General features: G+C 37.9%; 3 protein-coding genes across 7 annotated transcripts in view; 2 read left to right on the top strand and 1 right to left on the bottom strand.

The window, feature by feature from the left end:
* LOC127811625 (DNA mismatch repair protein MSH1, mitochondrial) overlaps window positions 1–15,377 on the top strand; it is a 57,793-nt gene extending 42,416 nt beyond the window's left edge. The window contains exons 20-23 of one of the 4 annotated variants that reach the window (XM_052351650.1): window positions 4,637–4,936; window positions 12,467–13,219; window positions 13,471–13,639; window positions 14,850–15,377. In XM_052351650.1, coding sequence (XP_052207610.1) covers window positions 4,637–4,936; window positions 12,467–13,219; window positions 13,471–13,639; window positions 14,850–14,881 — 1,254 coding nt within the window. In that variant the 3' untranslated portion in view covers window positions 14,882–15,377. Of the gene's footprint in view, window positions 1–4,636; window positions 4,937–12,466; window positions 13,220–13,470; window positions 14,284–14,849 lie in introns of those variants that run through there. The other 3 variants (XM_052351651.1, XM_052351649.1, XM_052351648.1) reach the window with 3 other exon arrangements.
* A 1,491-nt stretch (window positions 15,378–16,868) lies between these two features.
* LOC127811757 (uncharacterized) lies at window positions 16,869–18,834 on the bottom strand. Of its 2 annotated transcripts, none has more exons than XM_052351915.1 (2): window positions 18,048–18,834; window positions 16,869–17,327 (listed from the first exon to the last, which is right to left on the bottom strand). In XM_052351915.1, exons 1-2 carry the CDS (start codon window positions 18,503–18,505, stop codon window positions 17,168–17,170), a joined length of 618 nt encoding a protein of 205 aa, XP_052207875.1. In that variant the 5' UTR covers window positions 18,506–18,834; the 3' UTR covers window positions 16,869–17,167. The 2 variants fall into 2 exon arrangements, with proteins under 2 accessions (XP_052207875.1, XP_052207877.1); XM_052351917.1 differs by having other exon boundaries at window positions 16,869–17,324; window positions 18,048–18,830.
* A 2,451-nt stretch (window positions 18,835–21,285) lies between these two features.
* On the top strand, window positions 21,286–24,835 carry LOC127810936 (uncharacterized). The gene is made up of 4 exons (XM_052350568.1): window positions 21,286–21,545; window positions 23,029–23,099; window positions 23,287–23,422; window positions 24,496–24,835. Exons 1-4 carry the CDS (start codon window positions 21,377–21,379, stop codon window positions 24,579–24,581), a joined length of 462 nt encoding a protein of 153 aa, XP_052206528.1. The 5' UTR covers window positions 21,286–21,376; the 3' UTR covers window positions 24,582–24,835.
* The last annotated feature ends 804 nt before the right edge of the window (window positions 24,836–25,639 follow it).

Genomic DNA, 25,639 nt, shown 5'->3' on the forward strand with positions numbered 1-25,639 from the left:
TTTGTTCAGATGACCATTATGAAACAGTAGATAATGTGTGGCCATGATGGGGCTTGTTGGCCCTTAGGCCATGGGAACGATGCCAAGTGATACAGGGTGCTTGGACCTAGAAATGGGGTGCCCATGGAATAAGAAAATGCCAAGGTTAGGGGTTGCCTCCATGAAATGTGTGATTTGACAGCATATGTGTAATTGCATTGTCAAGAATGCCTTATTGAGATTTTATTCTCATGCATTGAATTTTTATTATTCTTGGGATGCCCTCCCTTGCGGGGGCTCCCGCCACTCGGTCCCATGATTTTTGGCAGGGTGAATTTTTATTATTCTAGACAATGCAAGAGATATCAAGGAAGACCAACCTGGGGATAGATGAGGAAAGAAGATATGTTCAATATTCTGTACGTACTTTTGAAGTATGTTTCAAAAGCGTAAATGCTGGTGTATCAGGTTGGTTATATGATGTGGAATGAAGATCAAGTTATGTTTTGATCATGCAGAGTTATTTTGCCTTATATCTTATGAATAAGCTTGAATGAAAACTAAAACTAAAGGAAAAGGAGGATGCCCAAGTTGAAGATGATGAAGCCATACATCCTCTTTGTTGGAATTGAATTGAGACACATGGGAGAGAATCGGTTGTTCTCCTACAGAGAAATCATAGGGCTGCTGCTGCTGCAAGAAGTACAGCCCCTTGTGTGCCCTAGCAACTCCAATCATCCTTCCCGTTGTCAAGTCCTGAAACACACAGCCATGGGGTGAAAAGATCACATGACAATTTAGGTCTTGGGTTAATTTATAGACTGAAAGAAGATTGGTAGAAAGGCTAGGAACATAAAGAACTTGCTGCACTTTGAAATTGGGGGTAAGACTCACTTTACCATGCCCAACAATAGGAACAAGGTGGCCATTGGCTACTGTAATATTTCTAGAACTGTTCAAGGGTTCATATGTCTCAAAAAAATGTAGATTAGGAGTCATATGATCAGTTGCTCCAGAATCCAAGATCCATAACTCATTCCTAGGTATTTTGGAGGCAATAAAACTCTCAGAATTTAGGCATATACCTGCTTTGGCTAAGGAGCATGAATTTCCTTTAAGAGTCTGCAAGAAAGACTGCAACTTACTGATTTCCTTTCTGATGTCCTCAAGTTTCAGTCTCCCCGAAGCAGTGGAGTCCATAACCTCCTCTCTTCCAGCAGTATCTTCTCCTTCGTTAGTGGTTAGGTAGGCTCTCGTGGGTTGTTTGGACTGCAACTTACTGGTCTCCTTGGATCCACCTCTCATCTTGTTCAAGACTGCTTCTTTTCCATGTAATCGAAAGCATGTCTTGCGTGTGTGTCTAGGTTTCTTACAAAATGAACACCACAAGCTGTCCCTACCTTGTTTCACTAAAGACTGCTCCTTTCCGTGGGATGATTTAGGCCATGCCCCTTGCATTCTGTTAGAAATCATAGCAGAACCCTCCATATGATTATCACTAAGCATGGCAATCCTTCTATGTTCTTCACTCTGGACTATGAAGTAGGTCTCATTTAAGGATGGCAGTTTGTCCCGGCTAAGGATTTGTGCTCTAACTTGATCAAAATCAGTGTTGAGCCCGGCCAAAAATTCTACTATTCTATCCCTTTCAAGTATAGAGGTTATAATGATAGTGTCTTCACTACACACTAGCTTAATGTCTTGGTAGTGATCTAACTCAAGCCAAAAACCATTCATCTTGTTATAGTATTCCGTCACACTCATAGCCCCTTGTCTTGTGCTACGAATTTTGGTCTTGATCTCATAAACAACAGATGCATCTTGCACCTTAGAGTATGTCCTTTTTACTGTCTCCCATATATCCCTAGCCGTAGATAAAGACATGTAATTTTTACTTATCTCGGGCTGCATTGATCCCCACAACCATGACATCAACATGGAATCTTCAATGTCCCAAGCTATAAACAGAGGATCTGATGACTTGGGAGCTGTTCCAATAAGGTGAGAGATCTTCCCCCTTCTATTCAAAAAGGTCCTCACCAGTTGAGACCATTGGAGATAATTGCTACCATCCAATCGATATGATGGATGCATGCTGGGTAACTCGCCAGGAGATGCGCTTCCAACTGCAGGTACAGTCGGCATTGTTTCCTTCGCTGGCATGGAAGATGCAGCCTCCGTGATTTTCGACATTCTGGAAATAATTGAGAAGAAGCAGAAGGCAAACAAAGGGAATGACGGCTGAAAGAACACAGCAAAGAACAAGCAATGAAGGCCGAGGGAAAAACAAAAAAAAATAATTTCAGAATTTCCTTAGGTTTGGCTCTGATACCATGTGGAAATCAGTGAAACCAAGCAAGAGAAATTCTCAATCTAAAATCATATTAATCCGTAGATTACATGCCCTATTAATAGAGAAGAGAATACACTTATAAGAAAGTCTAAGAAAGGAAAAAGAAATATTCTACATAACATACAAGGAAACTATATATACAACAATGATTTAGGAAACATAATCACATCTTAATAGTTGGAAAGAATCCACCATATCTGTAATGACAGCTTGTGGATCTCGATATCTTCCAACAGTTTTGTTGGTATATGTGGATGATATCATTGTTACAGAAAATGACATTAAGGAGCAACAACAAAAGAAAGATCTAGCTCACGAATTTGATATCAAAGATCTGGTAAGCTTAAGTATTTTTTGGGGATAGAAGTGGCTTACTCTAAAGATGGTATTTTTCTTTCTCAAAGGAAATATACCATGGATCTGTTGAAGAAAACAAGGATGCTTGGTGGTCGGACAGTAGGCACTCCTGTAGAGTCTAATCTAAAATTGGGAAATTCTGATAGTTCGGTTGTGGAGAAAGGAAGGTATCAACAATTAGTGGGACGACTGATTTACTTATCTCACACCAGGCCTGACATCGCATTTGCAGTCAGCTTGGTGAGTCAGTTCATGCATAATCCCACTGAGGAGCATATGCAAGCGGTGAGAAGAATCCTATGCTACCTTAAAGCAACTCAGACCAGGAAAGGAAATGGAAGTGGTAGGATATACGGATGCTGACTATGGGGGCTCATTGGTAGATAGGAGGTCAACTACAGGATACTGTGTCTTTCTTGGGGGTAACTTGGTGTCTTGGAAAAGCAAAAAACAGAATGTGGTGGCCCGGTCTAGTGCAGAGGCTGAGTTTAGAGCGATGGCTTTAGGTCTATGTGAGCTACTATGGCTAAAGATAGTGTTGAAAGACCTGAGGATATCTTGTAATGGATCTATGAAGTTGTGTTGCGACAATCAGTCCGCTATTAGCATTGCACACAATCCTGTGCAACATGACAGGACCAAACACGTGGAGATTGATCGTCACTTTATCAAAGAAAAATTAGAATCCAAGGAAGTTTGCATACCCTTTGTCACTTCAGCAAATCAGATTGCAGATGTATTAACAAAAGGCGTGCCTATTAAGAGGTTTGAAGCACTTATAAGCAAGCTGAGAATGATAGATATTCATTCACCAACTTGAGGGGGAGTGTTGGAAGATATCGAGATCCACAAGCTATCATTACAGATATGGTGGATTCTTTCCAACTGTTAAGATGTGATTATGTTTCCTAAATCATTGTTGTATATATAGTTTCCTTGTATGTTATGTAGAATATTTCTTTTTTCCTTTCTTAGACTTTCCTATAAGTGTATTCTCTTCTCTATTAATTGGGCATGTAATCTATGGATTAATATGATTTTAGATTGAGAATTTCTCCTGCTTGGTTTCACTGATTTCCGCACTAAGTGTATGCAAATCAAGGAGGGACTAGTCAACTGAAGACAGACTGTGGGCATAACAGTTGAGTGGTAGGTTGACTGCGAAAAACAGAGGCCAGGACTGACCAGTCACCGACCTGTAGTTGACTATTCACAGCAGTTTAAGAGAAGGAAGTTGCCTTAACAGAGCAAAAATGAGGAGAAACACACTTGAGTCTGCAGCAGTGAGGTTAAAAGTAGGAAGTCAACTGCTTTCAACAATTATTAACCCTAAAGAAGCAAAAATGAGGAGAAACACACTTCCAAGGAGGAGGCTGTATACAAATATGTTAAGCTAAGTCTTACTCAACAAAGTAGACTTTTTGTACTGTCACAGGCTGGGAATATACATTGGGCCTTGTGACTCGGGTTGGTCTGTGGTGCATGGTAGGCACGACCATGCTAATACATGGCAAGGTAAGTTACTAAAATAATCATACCTTGTGGCACAGGCAGGGTGCTGCAACAACAATTTCTAAAATAATTTTTGGTCAGTTGTATGCAACTTATAATCTCTACGTGGCTATCTTTCTTGTTAGAGAAGCAGATAGCTACCAGTGATCAAGGTGTTGGTTTCTTCAATCTAGGGTGCTAGGAGGAATTTGATGCATTTGAATGTATCCTACTTTTTTAGGGGATATGCAATCACTGCATCATTCTCAAATTGGCGTCCTGATAATTTACTATCCAGGCTTTTCACAGGTTCCTTAATAAGCCATGTACCTTTAACGTTGATCTGCCTGTGTGGTTCATCTGTGCTAGGAGTATAGCCATCTTTTGATCATCGTAATCATTGTTGCCATTCCAAATCCATATACAGAATCTTATATGTTTCACATTTTTATGCAGGATGTAGGACCTCGGGACCTAGCTGATGAGATGAAGATAACTGGTTTATCACCGTATTGGCTTGATGTTGCACAAGGAAACGCCGTACTAAATACAGTGAATATGCAATCACTGTTTCTCTTGACAGGACCAAATGGTGGTGGTAAATCAAGCTTGCTTCGATCAATTTGTGCAGCTGCATTACTTGGGATCTGTGGACTAATGGTACCTGCAGAATCAGCATTGATTCCTCATTTTGACTCCATTATGCTGCACATGAAATCATATGACAGCCCTGCTGATGGCAAAAGTTCATTTCAGGTAAATTACATGTTCCATATTTTGTAGTTTTCAATAACTTGAATTATCTTCATTGAAGAGCTTGGCATGCATGGATTGACCATTTCCTTGTAGCTTCAAGTTTTTGGGACAAATGGTGACTTAGATTGATCTTGGAAGCAACTTCCAAATGCTCATAAGTTTCATTAGGATCTGAAGTTCAAGTCTTGTTATATGAATTGTTTGCCCACCCATTATTCATGGTTTCTTTGGCAATGGATGTCCACATGCAAAAATGTGGTTACTCCTAAGGAGAAGTATTGAAAAGTTGGATATACACTATAGGGTCCACTTCCTAACAGCTTGAGTGTTTGGGATAGCTGGTGACTTGACATAGTGACAAAACACAAGGGTCATGTGTGTAACTTTTTACCATCAACGATCAAACCCAATCTTTAAATCTTGATAGAGTTTGGATATAATGAAGGACCATGCAAAGTATAGAATGGGGATATTATGGGTAAAACTTTAAATGATAGTGTAGTTGATGTGAAGAGAATGGGAGACAAAATTATTGTAGCTAATTTGTTCCAGAAGAAGGCGCTATGAATTTTGTTAGTATCTATGCACCATGAGTTGGGTTAGAAGAAGAGATAAAAACAAAATTTTGGGAAGATTTAGAGGGGTAGAGGAGGCCATACTATAAAATCTCTAGGAGAAACTTAATACTCTCAAGCCTTAACTATGAACACAATCAGCTCTCTTATAGAGAGAAAATACAACAAGAAAGGAAAGATAATTAACAATAAGGAAGAAAGGAAAGATATATATAAGATCCTAATTCTAGTTTAGGAATTAATCCTAACCAAATCTCTATTGCCTTAATCTTGGATATCCTCATAATCCAACACTCCCCCTCAAGCTGGAGAGTGTATGTCAATCATTCTCAGCTTGCATACTAAATCCTCGAACCTCTTAGCTGCAAGCCCTTTAGTTAACACATCTGTCACTTGGTCTTTAGATGAAACATAGGGTATTTTGATCAGACTTGCATCCAACTTCTCTTTAATGAAGTGCCAGTCTATTTCAATATGTTTTGTCCTGTCATGTTGAACAAAATTATGGGCAATGTTGATGGCTGATTGGTTGTCACAGAACACCTTGATTGAGCCTTGAACCCTGATTTTCAAATCTTCTAAGATGATTCTTAGCCACAACACCTCACATAGGCCAAGAGCCATTTCTCTAAATCCAGCCTCCACACTTGATCTTGACACAACACTTTGCTTATTGCTCCTCCGTGACACAAGGTTTCCACTGAGAAATACACAATACCCATTAGTTGATCTTCTGTCAATAAGAGATCTTGCATAGCCTGCATCTGTAAACCCCTTAATATCCAACTCTTCTACTGATTTAAACAAGATCCCCTTACTTGGGGTAGCCTTCAAATAGTTTAAGATCTTCCTTACTGCTTGCATATGTTCTTCTGTCGGGTTGTGCATGAATTGGCTCACAAGGCTAACACCAAAGGCAATATCAGGTCTAGTGTGAGACAAGTATATCAGACGGCCTACCAGCCTTTGGTATCTACCCTTATCTACTGGTTGACTATTAGGATCAACTCCCAACTTGTTGTTAGGCTCTACCGGCACTTTAGATCCTCTTCCTCCTGATACCCCTGTCTCAACTAACAAGTCCAACACATATTTCCTTTGGGAGAGAAATATTCCAACCTTCGAATAAGCAACTTCAATCCCTAAGAAATACTTGAAGGAACCAAGGTCTTTAATCTTGAATTCTTTGGCTAACTTGTCCTTGAGAATCTTTTGTTCCTCTGCATCATTCCCTGTGACTATTATGTCATCTACATATACCAATAGAGCAGTAACCTTCTCTTTGTTTGAATGCTTGAAGAAGAGTGTATGATCACCCCTGTTTTGGTTATATCCCATATCTATCATGGCCCTAGAAAACCTACCAAACCATGCTCTTGGGGACTATTTGAGCCCATAGAGTACCTTCCTTACTCTGCATACTTGCCCTGCTTCCCTTTCCTGAAATCCAAGGGGCAATTCCATAAAAACTTCTTCTTCCAAATCTCCATGTAGAAATGCATTTTTAACATCCAACTATTGTATGCTCCATCCAAAATAAACTGCTAATGATAAAAGAATTCTCACAGTTGCCATTTTTGCCACAGGGGCAAATGTCTTGAGATAGTCTATGCCATATGATTGAGTATAGCCCTTGGCGACCAATCTAGCTTTGTATCTCTCTAGGGTCCCATTAGCATTGTATTTGATATTGAAAATCCACCTGCAGCCAACTGGTGTAACACCCTGTGGTTGAGGCACTAGGTCCCATGTATGATTCTTCTTCAAAGCTTTCATCTCCTCCAACATGGCTTGCCTCCAGTTCAGATCATTTAGAGCCTTCTCAACTGACTTGGGGATTTCAATGGAGTCCAAGGATACTAAGAAGGCCTTGTGATTCTGGGAAAGACGATGATAGGACAAGAAGTTGGTTAATGGGTGTTGAGTGCAACTTCTTTTCCCTTTTGGAATGGCTACAGGTAGGTCTAGGTCATCAGGTTGAACTAAGGGTGAAGATTGAATGGGATTCATACCTTGACTATGAGATAATGATGGTGTATGCTAGAGCTATCTACGTTTGAATACATAAGGAGATCCCTTATACCTGACAAAGGGTGATAGCTCCTGAGTATCTAATTGCCCCTGCTCCTGCTCAGTCATACCTTGATTAAGGGCTGATTCATGACTGCTATTTGGAGATTGAGGAGAGATAATAGGATAGCTAGGGGGCTGAGAAGATGTAAGAATATGTTGAACAAAAGGAAAGAAGATGTCACTATCACATAAAGGGCTGTCACTAGAAGGGTGGTCACCTCGAACCAAAGTCTCCCCCTGGGGACCAGCCTGAGATGAGCCAGAAAAAGGTGTAGATTCCACAAACATGATATCCTTGGAGACATAAAATTTTCGAGTGAGAGGATGGTAACACTTGTACCCCTTTTGAGTGGGTGAGTATCCAAGGAAACACATTTGATTGCTCGACGATCAAGTTTATCACGGAGTTGTTTGGGAATGTGAACAAAGGATACACGACCAAACACCTGAAGGGGAAGAGGGGAATGTAAGAACTGATCGGGAAAGAAAGAGGATAGACAGTGTAAAGGACTGTGATTTTGTAGCAACTTGGTAGGGACTCGGTTAATGAGATAGGCCGCTATAAGGACTGCTTTCCCCTAGAAGGATTTAGGAACATTGTGATGATGAAGAAGAGATCGAGCCACATTAAGGAGGTGTCTCATCTTCCTTTCAGCTACCCCATTTTGTTGGGGGTATCAACACAAGAAGATTCAGGGATTATTCCTTCTTGTTGGAAGTATTGATGCAAGTGATGATTAAAATAATCCCTTGCTTATCAGTTCTTAATCTTTTAATAGGCGAACTAAACTGAGTTGCAATCATTTTACAAAAAGTGGGAAGAACTGAACTAATGGTGGCATTATCTTTTAATAGAAAAACCCAAGTCATACGGGTACAATCATCAATGAAAGAGATAAACCAACGAGCCTCAGAACAATTAGGGATTTTAGATGGTCCCCACACATCTGAGTGAATCAAAGTAAATGGTGTAGATGAGATTTTATTGCTAGGAGGATAGGACACACGATGATGCTTAGACAGAACACAAACATCACAATGAAAAAGACTAGGATTTAAAGATTCAAACAATGTAGGAAACATGGATTTTAATAGAGTGAAAGGAGGATGACCCAATCGGTAGTGTTGCAGCCATACATCCCTATAATTGGAGGTTGACTGAGATGATTAGGCAGCAGTTGGAAGCTATTTCTTTGTAGGATAAGTGTCTTCCCTCATCAGGTAGTACAGCCCATTGCATTCTCTAGCAGCACCAATCATCTTCCCTATTGTCATGTCCTGAAATTCACACAAATGAGGGGAAAAAATAGCCCGACAAGTCAAATCTTTGGTTAGTTGGTGAATAGAGATAAGATTGGCTGATAAACTAGGTACATGAGGAACTGTTTGAGGGAAAAATGAGAGTTTAGAGTGACTATACCCTGCCTAAAATTGGAACAGATGTTCCATTGGCTATTGTGATTTGTTTAGAGGTGGAAAGAGAGTGGTAGGCATCAAAAACATGGGAATGGGGCATCATGTGATCAGTGGTCCCTGTATCTAGAATCCATACATCATGTTTATCAGTCTTAAAGGCTGGAAAAAATGCTGAATGAAGGCAGTTACCTGAGGAGTCTTTGTGTGCAAGAGAGCATGCACTGTCTTGTGGGGTCTTGAGGAACCGCTTCAACTTAGAGATTTCTTCAGTGTTTAAAAATTCAGCACCTGGAGCAGGCTCACTTTGGGTAGTTAATCCCTCTTCTTCTTGACCCTTGCTGCATGCATATGCCTGATTCTTGGCTGCCAGATTTTTAAAACTTCCCAAACGATTTAAAACCACTTCCTTTCCATGGAGCTTGAAACAAGTCTCTCTAGTATGTCTCGGTTTATTGTAGAAGGTGCACCATAGTGCCTCTTTATTTGCAGCCCAAGACTGAAATTCTCCCCTCCCTGTTTTCATCTTCGATCTGCCTCCTCTGTTGGATGCCATGGCTGATTTTCTGAACCAATTTCAATCACTACAGCAGCCCTTCAATTGGAGATCATGGCTGATCTTTCTGATCCAGCTTCATGAAGCATTGCTGTCCTTCGATTCTCCTCACTTCTAACCATAGAGAAGACCTCATGGAGTGCTGGAAGCTTTTCTCTCCCTAAGATTTGCACCCGAACCTGATTAAACTCTGAATTGAGGCCTGCGAGGAACTCAACCACTCTTATCTCTTTCAAATATTTGACTAAGAGTTGCAATATCAGCACTGCATACCATTTTAATATTCTGATAATGGTCTAACTCTAGCCATAAGCCATGCATCTTATTATAGTATTCAGTAACACTCATGCCCCTTTGTTTAGTGCTACTAAGTTTAGTTTTAACCTAAAATATAACTGATGCATCATGAATTTTGGAGTAAGTTAGTCGTATGGTTTCCCAAATCTCTTTAGCCGAACCCAAAAACATGTAGTTTTTACTTATCTCGGGTTACATGGCATTCCAAGGCCATGACATGATTTGAGCATCTTCTACCTCCCATGCCGGAAGTGCAAGATCTGTTGGTTTTGGAGGAGCCAGAGTCAAATGGTTGTTTTTCCCTTTACCCTTGAGGAATGTTTGTACTAGTTGGGCCCATTGTAAATAATTCTTACCATCTAATCGGTAGGATTGGTGGATTCCGGGCAGCTCTCCAGTCCCTGATCCAGTTCTGGCTTCCATTGATTGAGCCATTGGAGTTAATTCTCCAGTTTCTAAATCTGGAGTCATGCCTGAATGTTCTGACATGGCTGTTCTAGTTGGTGAGGAAGAGGTCGAATGCGATTAAGGTACGTTGAACACCAGGGATGGGTGAGAACAATGTTGGAGGGATGATCTGGAGAAGCTGGAGGCGAGAGGGCGGCGCACGCGTTGGCGCATGGGGTCGGAGACGGACTAGGCAGTGGCGCGTGAAGGCTCCGGCAGTGGTGGGTCTCCGATGGTCGGCCGATCTGATAGCAGCGAACTCAATAGCAGTGGCAGTGCTAGTGGCCAGACAATGCACTGAAGGTACTCTAACAGGTTAAGACTGATGGTGAAGAGAATCCCAATGAAGGGGTGGCGGCTAGTGCAATGAAAGCACTAGGGTTTTAGTGTATCAGCCTATTAGGCTTTGATACCATGTAAAATCTCTAGGAGAAACCTAATACTCTCATGCCTTAACTATGAACACAATCAGCTCTCTTATAGAGAGAAAATACAACAACAAAAGAAACAACAAGAAAGGAAAGATAATCAACAATAAAGAAGAAAGGAAAGATATATATAAGATCCTAATTCTAGTTTAAGAATTAATCCTAACCAATCTCCATTGCCTTAATCTTAGATATCCTCATAATCCAACATACTTATCTAAGGCACACCTAGGCTCAAGGCTCAATTGAGGGTTGATTAGCTTTATGAGGCACACACACCTAGGCTATAGGTGTGCCCCTTCCCCTGAGGAACAACATGAAAGGTGCACACATTTTGTGCCTATGTCATTTTCTTTTATGGACTTCTTAATCTCTAACCAATAATAACCACAAAAATTGAGAAAACAATAGAACACCCTTTAACTATCTTACGTAAAACTCTTAACATTAAAACACAACTTCTCTCTCAAGGCTCAATGCCTATTCAACATAAAACCTTAAACTTAAAGGTGAGAAAGGAGAAAGGATTGTAAGAGATCCAATACAGATTCGACCATCAAATCTTATTATTAAAATTGTCATTGGAGAATCTGCCTTTTTTTTCTCAATATAAAAGCACAACCACATAGTTTTTTATTTTTATTTTTTTTTTTTGGAAAGATGAAAAATTTCAAACTGAAAACATGTTTGGAAGTAGGGTTACGTTAGTAAGAATTTAAATTGAAAGATCAGGGAAGACAGAGAAATAGGCATCACACTGAGGCTTAGAATTGCATCACGCAATTCAAAGAAAGCATAACACGCTTAAAGAAAACTGTAGGTAATTGTTCATTCTAATCACTAATGGAAAAAAAAAAAAAAAAAAGATCTCAATGGTATGTATAAAGTTCTAGTAATGCTATTCCTACTAGGGCTAGGAAAATTCTTTCGTATTAGGAAACTAAACAAAAACTGATCCTATTAATAATAAGACTATAAAAATACCTGAATGCTATAAATGTAACCCTAACATGTAATAACAGTTACCAAAGAACCCTAGGAGACATTTGTAGAATGACAAAAGTACTCTTGATGCATAAAACATCAAAATTAAGCCTAAGAAAGCTCCTAAAAGGGTCCTTCATAAAAAACATCCCTGTTGGGCTTAGACCCAGTTCTAGGACAACTCTTGTATGTCTCCAGAGGTTGTTGCCAACATCCTACATCACCATGTACTGTGAGAACCCAGTGGCCGTTACATATAGGAAGGTAAGGGGCGGTTTAGTTGTAGAAAATGGTCCCCAAATCTCCTTTTTCTATTTGGAAATTTTTGTACTTGAACAAAGTTTTCTAATTTTCTGTTTCTCTAGTGTAATTTTCTGGAAAACTGGGGCTCTTTTCCACAGCTAAACAGCCCCTAACAGTTTCCCTTGAGTTTGAGGGTGTCTCTGTTGGGTTCAGTTTCCAATGTAAAATCAACCTTTTGGCCCATTGCTGCAGTGGATGGCTGCTTGACTTCAATATGCTGTTCCAATCACATAACTGCAAAATTCACTAAATCTTCTATTACAGAAAAAAAAATCAATAAACTGATGTTTTGCGTCATTGTAATCTGTTTCATTAGTGAAGAACTGATTGCATGGATCCTTCTCATCACGCATGTAGTTCATTTTTTCTTCTCTCTATCCTATGAATAGAAGATCCAATAATGCTATATCTTATTTTGCATATAAAATCGTTATTAACACCTTTCATGTATCAGATTGAAATGTCTGAGGTACGGTCTATAATAACTAGAGCCACTTCAAGGAGTCTTGTGCTTGTGGATGAAATATGCAGGGGAACAGAAACAGCCAAGGGGACATGTATTGCTGGCAGCATTGTGGAAACTCTTGATAAAATTGGTTGTCTTGGAATTGTATCGACCCACTTGCATGGAATCTTTGACTTACCTCTATCAATAAAGAACACTGCATATAAGTCAATGGCAACAGAATATATTGATGGGCAAACAAAACCAACATGGAAGCTGGTAGATGGGATCTGCAAAGAAAGCCTTGCATTTGAAACAGCTAAAAGGGAAGGAATTCCTGAAACAATTATCCAAAGGGCACAAGAGCTGTATTTTTCCGTTTATGCAAAAGATATGCTTTTGGGAAGGAATGATAAACAACTAGATTGTTTTTCTTCTAAATCGAGTATTAATGGTTCCCCAACTGTTAATATTAACGGTTTGAATGAAGCCGACAATCAATCTAACAGTATCCATAAAAAGGCAGTCAGCCACAAGGTTGGGTCAACAAATGGAATGGAGATTGTAAGAAAGAAAGTTGAGAGTGCAATCACTATAATCTGTCAGAAAAAACTGATTGAGGTCTACAAGAAGAAAAATGTATTAGAGCTTGAGGTAAATTGTGTTGCAATTGATGCTAGGGAACTGCCACCTCCATCAACAATTGGTGCTTCAAGTGTTTATGTGATGCTTAGACCTGACAAAAAACTATATGTTGGACAGGTATATTGATTTCTTTATTTAATGAAGCATGGCCTTTAACCCTAACCTGTATAATGCCAGGCAACTGTTTAATACTAGGGTGTTTAGTCGTAAGCTGAATACAGCTCACTAGATGCTGTTTTCACGAGTAGACTGATTGCAAATCTTGCAAGTATACAGTCTGTTTTCTTATAAATGTATTTTCAAACTTATGGCATTTGCGTTTATCTTTTATCCTTCTGACTGCTGACTTGGTTGCGGTACTACTGCAGACTGATGATCTTGAGGGTCGAATTCATGCTCATCGTTCCAAGGATGGAATGCAGAGTGCTTCTTTCCTTTATCTATTGGTGCCTGGCAAGAGCATGGCTTGCCAACTGGAAACTCTTCTCATCAACCAACTTCTTAATCAAGGTTTCCAACTGACAAATGTGGTTGATGGTAAGCATCGAAATTTTGGCACTTCTGATCTCTCGTTGGAAAGTGCAACTTTGCATAGATGAACTCACACATCTCAGTAGCCAAGATGTGTAAGGTGCAGAGCTATTCGATATGAAATAGCATTGCAGTTATGATCTTTCGGTTAGGTAGCATTGTAAATTAAGGACAACTGGTTGTGGATGCCAAACTTGCTGTGGCTACAAAAGTTTTGGTTTAATGTTAGTGCTCCACTGCAGCATACCGTCACGGCCTCTTGCCAAAGGGTGTTCTTGTTGATTGGCATCTTCAAATCCATTGCATGATAGAGAAATTTATGGAAGAAAATCTTTTAGCAAATTTTCCTTTTTGTTTGTTCTTCAGTCTTTTGGGACGAGTTTGGGTAAGTTTACTTTGTGGAAACACATGTTAGCGAGTCTTCTAAGTGACAACTTATGCATTGAAATGCTGGTGGTAGAGTATCCATTGTGTTAGGAGTGAGTGAAACTGCTGTTGTAACTAGTAAAACCTTGCTTGAAGTAGGGGTCACTCAAAATTGGTCTGGATCAAAAAGCTGGACCGTTCCAGTCCGGGACCAAACCTTGCCGGTCCGGTTTTCAATCCCCATGTTGATTTTTTTTCAATTTCTGGTTCGGACCAAAAATTGATTCTCTTTCTCCATATATATAATATATAGTTTAATAGTTTATATATATATATATATGATATTGAGAAACTCAAATTCTGACAAATTAACAATCTGTTCGTGCTTTACTCATATTATTATTAGTGTTTATATACATATACATATATTTTTAAATTCACATTAATCAGGAAAAGAAAATTATCAGTCTACTATCGAACAAGCTGGGCTAGTACGATTTGGTCCAGTCTTTAGTCTTTCACAGGGGGAGCTTTTCAGTTGTGTCTGATTTGGTTTGATTTGGACCGGTTGTTCATTCTTCTTTGGGCAATTTCTAGGGTATGTGCAAGGTTTTGGTACCCACATCGTTCAAACTGCACTGTACCCTCTCCCTTGTTCTTACATCGTACCCCTTTATTAGGTGGTGTAAAAAGTTTTGGAAAATGGATTGCTAAGGGTCTGTTTGGAAACGTTAAAATTCTCATGAATGAGTGAAAGTTGTGTTTTGTTTTCGAGATTTTGGCAACAACTTTTAAAATGGAATGGAAAAAATGCGCGAAAGCTTTAACCACCATCCTCTCTTTTCCTCAGCAACCAACCGAGAAGGCATACCTCGCTGTTGACCAGTGCCAATCACCGCGACATTCTGGTGACCGTGAGCACTTACGTTACTTCTAGTCGACCTCGTGTAGAAGACCTGTAGATCCGACAAACTTGAGCTGATCTGGTCATCTCCAGCAATTCTGGCTGTCCTCATGGCGAAAACCTGCAAATTCGACGAACTCAAGCAGATCCAACCGTTCTTCCAGCCACCTTGAGCAATCAATAATCCAACCATCCCAGCAACGAAGACCTGCAGATTTGTGAACACAAAGCAGAACCGGTTGTCCTCATGGCGAACTAGAGCATGTCTGGTCATTTTCGCAACTCACTCACCAAATCCAACGAGTTTCTGGCTCTCTATCATAAATTTGGCGATAAACTACTCCAGCAACCAAATTTGCGTGTTTTTTAGGGACTAGATTCGCTGTTTTTATAATGTTTGAATGATTGCAGATTTACTAATAATTTTATTTTCACCCACAATATAAATTAAATGTTGATGTTTAGAAAATTAAATATTTTTTTAGTTTTTACTTTCATTTTCTTGATGGATCAGGACAAAATGAAACAACATTCTTAATTTTTATTTCCCTCAACAGAAATGGGAATGGAATAGACAGAAATGTTATCCTATCCGCGTTGGGGTTGCCCTGACACGAGCATACAAGAAGAGGGTGGGGCCCACGCCTTCCCTCTAATTTTATCCAATTCGGGCAAATGTTATATTGCCCGACATAAATAACATAACAATTTCAATGGAATGAAATGGACTGAAATATAAATTGTTATTGAAGTTTAATTTTATTATACTTGTGAATCACTCATTATCATCTTACATTGACATTTTTTTATTTTTATGTCTGATTCTATGAAGATATCATTTTTTATAAGTTGAAACTCTTATAAAATATAATTTATCACTCTAGCTTGTACATCGTTCCACACTTTTCAAATCAAGTTTGGTGCTTGTTTTCAGTATAGCTTGTCCAAAGCAGTAACATAAGATTTTTCGATCTTCTCCAAGTAAATACCTCCATAACTCCATTACGAAAATTGCAATTTTTTTATGAAATGATCTTACACAAAATAAGACAACTAAAAGATAGAATTCTTGCAACCAATTTCATAGGCTTGGATTGTTGTTGCCTATCTGTATCTTTCCATGGAATCTCTCTTCTTTTTAATGTGTTTGTGAACATAGATAGGCGCTATCCAGCTGATTAGCCTCCTTGCATCCTGTATTTCCTGTATTTAGTGGCACTAAGATGATTGAGCTTGAGACTTTTCTTGCGATGACTGTTTTTTCGGGGTTCTTGGTGCTCATGCTTTTAATTATGTTAAAGAAGGTAAATCGCAAGTTGGACCTAAAATCCTTATTCAAGACGAAGATTGAACTTGTAACCCATCGAATTAATATCAATATATTACTCATCCGACCACTCAACCTATGTCCTGGGGGCAGCTTGAGACTTCTTTTCATTAGTTATTAGAGTGTGTAAATTTTAGTCCATACCAAAAAACTGCATTGGACTAATATCGAACCATCTTGATTTAATTTTTGGTCAAAACAATGGTAATATTTGGCCTTGGATCCCGTTTGGACAAAAAACTGTGTATATACGTATGAGTGTGTGAAGTTAAATTATTTTGTTGAAGGAAAAATTGAATGTAAAATTACTATTGAGTTTGCTTGCATCCATGTATATATTAATGGGTATATATATTTTTTAAATTCATAGAAAACAGGAACAACATTAATTTGTTGAACCAATTTGAACAGGATTAAACCAAACCAGACTGTGTCGGTCAAGTTCGTTAGGTAACCAATCTAGTTTTACATCTCGTCCAGACTAGTTGCCCACACCTATGTGCAGGTTGTTTTGCATAATATACATGACTTCTGCAAGTTATATGTGATGTCTTCTTGAGTTTATATGGTACCGAGCAAATGTATGTCACACACACACAAATATATATATATATATATCGATTGCAGTTTGCGAAATGTAATTTGAAGATAGCTCCTGGTGCTGGTTCTTTTCCACAATCCTCGTCCAAATATGTACAATCCTCACAAACAGGAAACGTAAAGATAATACATGAGTTTTTTTCTCTAAAGAGAACAACATTGAGAGAAATCATGAGCTTTGAAAGTATAGAAGATGACAGTGGTTCAAGTAGAGGGTCTAGTTCTGTGACAATAAGAATTAAACCATAAACTTGCATACAGAGAACTGACGGCAAGGGAGGACATTGCAAGTGATGGAAGAGATGACGATTGGAATACATGTTGTTGTTCATATCCTCTAAGCTAGGAGCCAAAAGTTCTTGTGGGTTTTTGTGTTGAGAAGATAACCTGCATTTTGGCCCTTCTTCTGCACTGAAACACAGGTGCACTTGCTGTTCTCAATCAGATAATCCGCTGTATCTAGTCCTCTCAAAGACCCATTCTTCCTCTTTTGGCTGCTGAATGATACATGCAAATACATTAAAAAAAAAAAAAAAAAGAGCCAGGAATTAGAAGCCTCTGTTAGATTTAGGGTTTTGGTTATGGACTTGGAGGAAAGTATAAATGGGTTCAAATCTCATTCCAAATCTGGCCATGAGCCTGATTAAAGAAGGGTGGGTGGCTCTACTCCTATGATTTGAGCCTTAAAGCCTATTGGCTAAATTAGGGTTAAGAGTAATCTTTCATATGTGGTGTTTGGTAGTTTGTGGAATTCCAAAGAAGGTTATTAGACAAAATAATCCACCATTAAGAGAGGGAACCTGGGGTGGGTAAGAAAGCTTTGAGAAAATGATAAAATGATGATATGCTTATTTCTTTTCTTCGACATAAATGCATCACAAACATACAATATAACAATAACAACACCACCAATCTTCAACTTTACCAGGTGATATCAATTATATAAAGATTATATTCAATTCACAAGCTCACAAAGAAGTGACCTATCGGTTGAGAGAACCATAACAAAGCCTCGTTCATGACTTTTCATGGAAGTTCTAATCCCAGGAAACCCCCTTTTTCTTAGGGTTTCATGGAGTGGTGTGCTGTCTGAATTTTTGGGTCGAAAATGTAGGCCAAATGGGTCATTTTTCCCTATTAATCTATCATGAATGATTTTGTAATGATTTGAAAACAACAAAAACACAAATGAGATTAGAAGATGAATACGAACATACCCTAATAATACATTCGACAAACTCCGCTTCTGTCCGATGACAAGGAGATCGATGGAATGATCCGTGCAGTACTGAAGGATCACATGGGCCTTCTCCTTGCCGTCCCCATCCACCCTGTCCACCTGAACCCTAATATCCGGCTGCGCAATCCCGGAAGCATGCTTCATCGCTTCAAGAAAATCGAAGTATCCCGCTCCTCCGCCTCCACCACTGCCGCCGACGCCGCCGCCCGGCACGGAGGAGGAGGAGAAGGACGCAGAGCCTCCGGTGGCCGGCGACGGCCACTTGAAGAAGGAGAAGGGGCTTTTCCACGAATTAGGGTTCCCGACGTGGAGGAGAATCAAGTTGTCGTTCTCGAGAATTGCATGGGAGAGCGTGTATTGTAGTGCAGCGGCCGATTCGCGAGTAGGATCGGCTATGACCATCACCTTTCTCGCAGGCGTGGCCTCGCCTTCCATGGTGGTGGTGGTGGTGGTGCTGTAACTGCGTGCTGCCGCCGTCGTCGTCGAGATGGGTTCCTCTTCTCCGATGAAAGAGAAAGCAAAAGCAAAAAAAGTAAATAAGGGGTTGCTTAATTTTATTGTGGGTTTGAATAGGAATTAAGGATGATTGGGATGCCATTGAATTTTGTGATTCACAACCTTCCTTCTTCCTCTGCTGATTTGGTGCTAAATTTAGGGTTCTGTCAAATTTAGGGTTGTCTTGTTGATGCTGTTGCTTGACCTAGGATAGGATCCTAACGAGAAAGCAAGCATTTTTATTTCATTTTATCCTCCCCATCCTATCATGTACCCTTCATCACCTTAATGTCACAATCTTTAGGGTTTTGAAATCGGCAAACTCGTATTTTTATCTGTACTTTAAATTTTGTTTCTGTGTAGTTATTTAATTTTTTTATTTTTTATTATATTTTTTATTTCTATTTTTAAGTCAATTTAACTTTAATTAATCTTTTTTTTGCACGACAATTTAAATTTCATATATTTTGATATGTAAAAAAAAATGATAAAGTAAGATGAATTAATTTAATTTTTTTTTTATACTTCAAAATACATGAATTAAATTGATTTGAAAATGTAGATATAATGGTGTAATCAAAATAATAAAAAAATTGTATTGTACACACAAAAAAAAGATCAAAATATATGACTTAAATTAAGTTAAAAATACAAATACAAAGGTGTAATTGAACAATAAAAAGTTTGGCTAACCACACCAAAAAAATGTGAAAATATAAAGGCAAAAATATGAATTTGACCTTTTGAATTTGATTACAGTACTGATTTATAAATTAAAAGGTAAATTTTAATTATATTAAAACTTAAGTTTAATTAAAATGTTAAATTTATAAGTATGAAAATAAATATTTATATGTATGGAACTAAATATATTTGTTTTCCATATTCTAAAATCAACACTTTTGATGTTATTTCACGTATAATAATTTTTATATACCTATTATATATACATATATATATATAAAAGAAGGAAAAGTATAGATGAAATTTAAAAATATAAAAAAGGCATACTATAATTTTCATTCGACAAAATAAAATTAGGCAAATTTAGGGTTAGGTGTAACTTATCACTCTAAATTTTTAATTGCACAAAAAAATTTCATTATACTTTCTAAATATTGTAATCAATATCATCCATTAGTTAATCCTTAACTCTGTTAGTTAGTGTCATTAAAATCCCTCCTAAATGGGGTTCTGAATTGAAAAAAGAAATTTAAAAGTCGTAGGAAAGAACAACCTAATCGGGTTAATTACACTAATAATAACCCAATTTTACATTCTATTACTATTTGGTCACTGAACTTTGAAATGTTACTTGTTAGTCATTGATATTTCAAAACGGTTACTACTTAGTCACTGAACTTTGAAATATTACCTGTTAACCACTGATATTTTAAAATTATTACTATTTAGTTATTGAACTTTAAAATGTTACCTATTAATCACTGATATTTCAAAACTATTACACTGAATTTTAAAATATTACCTGTTAGTCACTAATATTTCAAAGTTCAGTGACTAAGCAATAATCATTTTAAAATATTAGTGACTAACATGTAACATTTCAAAGTTTAATAATCAAATAGTAATATAATACAAAATTGAGTTATTATTGATGTAATTAACCCTAACCTATTCCCTAATTTCATCCTCAAATGCAATATGCTATTTCGAAGGAAGGAACAGCCATGAAGCATCGACTTTGAAAGTCGAAACTGGCTTTCTCAGCCAATTTGAAGCTTATTTTCTCTGCCCAAGCTTGAAGCTCCGCCGCCCAAGTTGGAAGCTTCTTTCTCCGCCCAAGCTCGAAGCTTCTCTTCTTAATTCGCCACTTCGAAGCTTCGCCACCCAAGCTGTTCTCTTCTCTGCCAGTTCGAATATTCGCCGCCCAAGCTCGAAGTTGAAGCCACCCACCAAGCTCGACGAAGCCACACCTTCTTTAACGTCCGCGAGTTCCCGAGCTTGATGACATGTTTGGTTAGTGAGAAAATTCTGAGAAATGTACTTTGGAGAAAATTCTAAATAAACTCTGATTTATGTTTGTTGTGTCGTTATTGATTTATGTTTGCTTATTTATATGTTAAAAAAAGTAGCATTTGCCTCCTAAGCACGAGTCCCGATGTGTAATTCTATTTCATAGTGTTTGTATCTTGAAAAATATTATTGGTACACCTTTATATATACCTTAGATTTCATAAAGGTATACCAATGATAAAAAAATCCCTCATGAGGCGCATAGAAATGCATGTAAGTCGAGGGATATTTTGGTCATAATATCCTTTTATGTAGTTCAAAATGTACAAAATAATTATACATCTAGCATGATTCAATTCTTGTATCTTAGAGAATCAATTTTGAAGAGGTTAGGTTGTTCATTCTTTCTATTTTTATAATTTTTTATTTAATTCAGACTATTTGAACGTAATTTTAGTAATATATGATATGCATGTATTGATCAATTAACACACAGTTAACTAATAAATGATGGGTGATTGATTGTAACATTTAAAAAATATAATAAAGTCTTTTGATACAATTAAAAGTTCAGAATGGAAATTACACCTGGCCGGCCCTAAGTGAGGGTTACATATAATTTGCCTAATAAAATTTGTATCCCACTCGGCGCAAATATTCGGTTAATCTTTTCGGAAGAAAAACCATTTTCCTTTTTTTTTTTTTTTTTTCGTTTCCGTTCATAAAAACGGAGGTGGTAACCGGTAGGTGGTGATTCAGTGGTTCACAGCCTCTGAAGACAGTCGTGGGAGAAGTGATCAGAAGAAGAAGAAGAAGAAGAAGAAGAAGAAGAAGAGGATGGAAACAGGGCATCATCATCATCAATGGTGGAAGATGACGAGGTTCTCTTTCAGGACCGCCACTATCGTCGTCTGTTTCTTCAATCTGGTCACTGCCCTTCTCTTGGTCCAGGCCTTCCTCTCCGCTGCATCCATCCGCAAATCGCCCGCCCGCCATTCCCAGTCAGGCTCGTCTCCTTCTCTCTCTATTTCTTCCATTTCTTTTCTGCACTACTCATTCTTTGAAATTGGGTGTCCAGACGAATTACAATCACGGGTTGTCTTCGTATCTTCAATTGTATCTTTATACCCTTCTCATATGGTCCTTTTGATACCAAATTAAAGATGGAAATTTTCGCAAGTGTTGAATTGGAAATCAATTATGCGGTCGTGGTTTTCTTTTTCTTTTTTATGTTTAGAGTGGATCGCCCACTATCTTTTGGGTCGTGGGATTATATGGTAAATATTGTTAATTGTGCTCGGTGATTGAGAATCGGAAGTTTTAGGTTTGACCACAGATGTTTCTGCTTTCTGCTTGTTCAAATGATTATTCAATCTCATGATTTGATCACCGTTTGCTCTTGAATACCAAGGACAGTGATGAAACAAAAGCTAGGGATTTTGAGTAACCCAAGCTTCTAAATGTGTTGTGTGTATAGAGAAACTATTAGAGGTGACAGAAACTATTAAATGTTTGTATTGCTGAATCCTAGCGCAATGTATGTGCATATTTGAACATTAGATTTGTCAAGGGAATGGTCTGTTGAAAGATTAAAGAATGAGTTGCCCATGACCAAAGAGTGATTCTCCTCATTTCCCTAACTCGGCCAAAAATTAGAAACAAGATAAGCAAGCTTCTTTACTTTGTTTTGCTTCCTATCTAATTATCTTTTCCATTCCCTGCACGAGTAGATGTAAACAGAGGACTAGTCTTTTTATTCCTTCATACAACATGGGTGTCGGGTGAATGATAAATCACGAAGCTTATTGCACTACACAATGTCTCTACCTTGTCATTCCTCACCTTGTCCCCCGGTACATGTGGTTCATAGATCATTTGTTACTTTCTCTACAGACTAAATGAGTGTTTGCTTTTTGGACTTTTGAAATTTCCTGTGAGGCTTTGCAATTAAGCCATGGATCTCTTCTTCTTCAACCTCCTTCCCCATACGATCCTTTTCCTGATACACATGGTTTTCAGCCCGCCCCATGCTTTAAAAAGTCTGCCTCTAAAGGGGGCTTTTATGTTTTTTCTTTTCCTTGAGTTCCTCATTGAAAACATTGCTTCCCCTTGAACAAAGGTAATTGAGAAGGATAAGATTGGATAAAAGCCTTTCAATTATGTCAGCAAAATGGGTCCTTCCATTTATCTTTTGAAATTGTCCTGAAAGCACCTTCAAGTAATGAAATGGAATCAGAAGCATAAGATAATAGTACTAATATCAAGATTCTGTTTTTAGATAACATGAAATTTCTACTACTTTTAGGGAAGACTATTTTTCTACTCATGAAATTGCTTTAGAGAGTCGTTGCTTTCTATATGGAATATGTAACTACTAGTAGTTTCTTTATGATATCCTCTTTAAATTTCTTGTCCTTATTACTGGTACAAATGTTTGAAATAGTGTCTTCTGATTAACATGAACACATTGGTTGACCTGTTGTATGCAGTTCATCTCAGATATATTAGGGAATCCGAGGAGTTACGTCAAGCCATGGAACCCTTGGAACTGATAAAAAGAGTATGTACTTAGTTGTCCTACAGTTGTCTTCATTTATTGATTTCAACAGAATGAATGCAAGAATGGGGTACAACCACATTGATGTTGATATCTTCTTTTGTGCACATTTTACAGTTTTTTAGTTTCAAAGTATCCACTAGTATTCAAGTTTATGGCATGAGAAATAATTAACATGCAAGTAAATTAGGTGAGAGAAATTCAGCAAGAAACATATGTAGAAGCAGACCCTGTCCAGCAGAAAGACACAAAACAGACTGCTGCTGCTGACCTAATAACAAGGTTGAGCAATATTCGCTCCTATTCAGATAGTGGCAGCCTTAAAGGTAACTAGCTTACCCCTGCATTTTCTTCCTCTTCAACCTGTTTGCTGGCACATTTAAAACATAGAGTCAGAGAGTACCATGTTAGAGAACTTCTGTCGACTCTCTTGCTGCTTCCTGCACTCTTTTTTTCCTCATTTTTTTTATCATTTCTTTCATGCAATTCCTTATTTACCTTGTTATATACCTGCGATAAGGGTTTCTGCATGCCTAGAAATTCATGTCAAATCAAGTGTCAAAGCATCGCAAGGATGAGGCTGTTCATACAATAACTGTGTTTGGAAACAGAGCTACAAATTGTGGATATTGATGAAGATATATTTATTCTGTGGTTCAAACATATACTAGGAACCAAAGAATTATACAGTTTTCTTAAAAAAACCACATTGATGTTATTCTATGCACCTCTGGAACTGCAGTAGCTGACCCTTCAGTTATTGTGAAGAACGCTTGTTTCCCGAGTAAATGTGCTGCCATGTCCATTTCTCATGCATTAATTGCTAATAGAGCAAAACACATTCAACAATGGTGTATTGTTCTATTTTAGTGTGACTGTCCCAAATATTTGTTGCTTCAGTCACTTACGTTTCGTCTTTCTATAAATCCAAGTTGGTCTTTCCTTTGCTTACCCATTTGAACCCTTGAAGTTATTTTACAGTTTTGTTTTCTTAAGCTCTATAGCCTCTATGTACAATTGCAAGACCAGAAGCTGTCAACGAAGACAGTTGCATCCCCATCCATCATCTTTTAGGATTTTGATTCATGATTTTACCATCTATTACTCCTGGTAACACCAAGCAATTTTTGACATATATTCACCCGAGGATCATTAAATATTACGATATCCAATGTGCTATCTCAAATGGTTTTGTGATGCCTTTCAGTTGCATTTCTAGATGATAGATGAACAGAGTCCAACGTGTGACATTTTTTGATATAAGAACAGGGAAACAGTTGCCAATGAGGTTGCAGAAACTGTTTACAATGCGGTTATTGAATATGCTAGTTTCTTCCTTTAGGAAGTTGTCATTTTTGTGGTTCCATAGGAAATCATTTTTGACACTTACTTTCTGCAGCTCTTGAAGAATGGCGTAAAAGGAAGATGGAACGTGCCAGACAGCGCCAACTTGGGAAGAATGGAACAGCTGCCTCACAAGCTTGAAATTCATGGTTAATACTCCAACCTCAAACATCACCTGTATTGATCACTATTTGTTTAAGTTATGGACTTAATACAGTTGTACATTTTGCAACTTCAGTTTGTAATGAACCATTATTATGCCTAATCCCTCGGAGAAATCTGCAGTATACTGGTCCTATGAAGATTGAAGACAATGTTTATTGAACTTTTGAGTGTATAATATTATATGTTTCATGATTTTCACACCAGAGATGAACTGGGGGCTTGATGTTGTATCTTCCATTTGCAACTTTCTTTTTTCTTTCTAGGGTAAAATTTCACCTAGACCTTATGTTTTGAGCCATTTTATTTCAGAGGGTTAAACATTTACTTTTAATATTTCGGGTTCATATGATTTATGTTTTTTAAACATGTTTTGCCAAATAAATACATTTTTAACCTAACAAAAAGAGTTGTTTTGATGAGAATAAAAACTACCCAAAATAATAAAAATAAATCACAAGAGATGCCTGTAAAATGACCCGAATCACATAGAGCCTAAATGGAATGTCCCCATCTTCTAGCTTATCGCGCGATCCTGGTAGTTTTGACAACTTGCCAATATATTTCAATCTCATCTTCTGGATGGATCATGAGCTCATAGTTTTTGCTTTGGTTTCTCTCTTTGTATTGCAATTTCTTTCTTCAAACAGGTGGATTGCCCTAGCAGGGATGATTATATTCACATTCTGTGCATCAGAGGAATGGCATATCATTGAAAACAGGGATTTACACAAACGAGCTACAAATCAGAAGGGGTTTCTCTGGAAGAGGGAACACGATTGCAGAAATGAAATATTCACTGTAAAACGCAATTCATTGCTTTGCAAGTTCTCAAAGAAGCAACAAAACAATGTGTTCAGCAGATGAAGAAAAACTCACAGAAGTCACAATCAGCATATTTGTCTTGATGTCTCACTTAAATGCTGTCCCAAGAAACCATAATTTCCATTAATTTCATCATCTAACTAGCTTTAAAATGCCTAAAACCTGTCTAATTTTGCTTCGATTTTGGTACCCTGCAGAGAGATTTTGAGCAT

Source organism: Diospyros lotus, chromosome 10 (assembly GCF_014633365.1).
Source record: "Diospyros lotus cultivar Yz01 chromosome 10, ASM1463336v1, whole genome shotgun sequence".
Taxonomy (NCBI): domain Eukaryota; kingdom Viridiplantae; phylum Streptophyta; class Magnoliopsida; order Ericales; family Ebenaceae; genus Diospyros; species Diospyros lotus.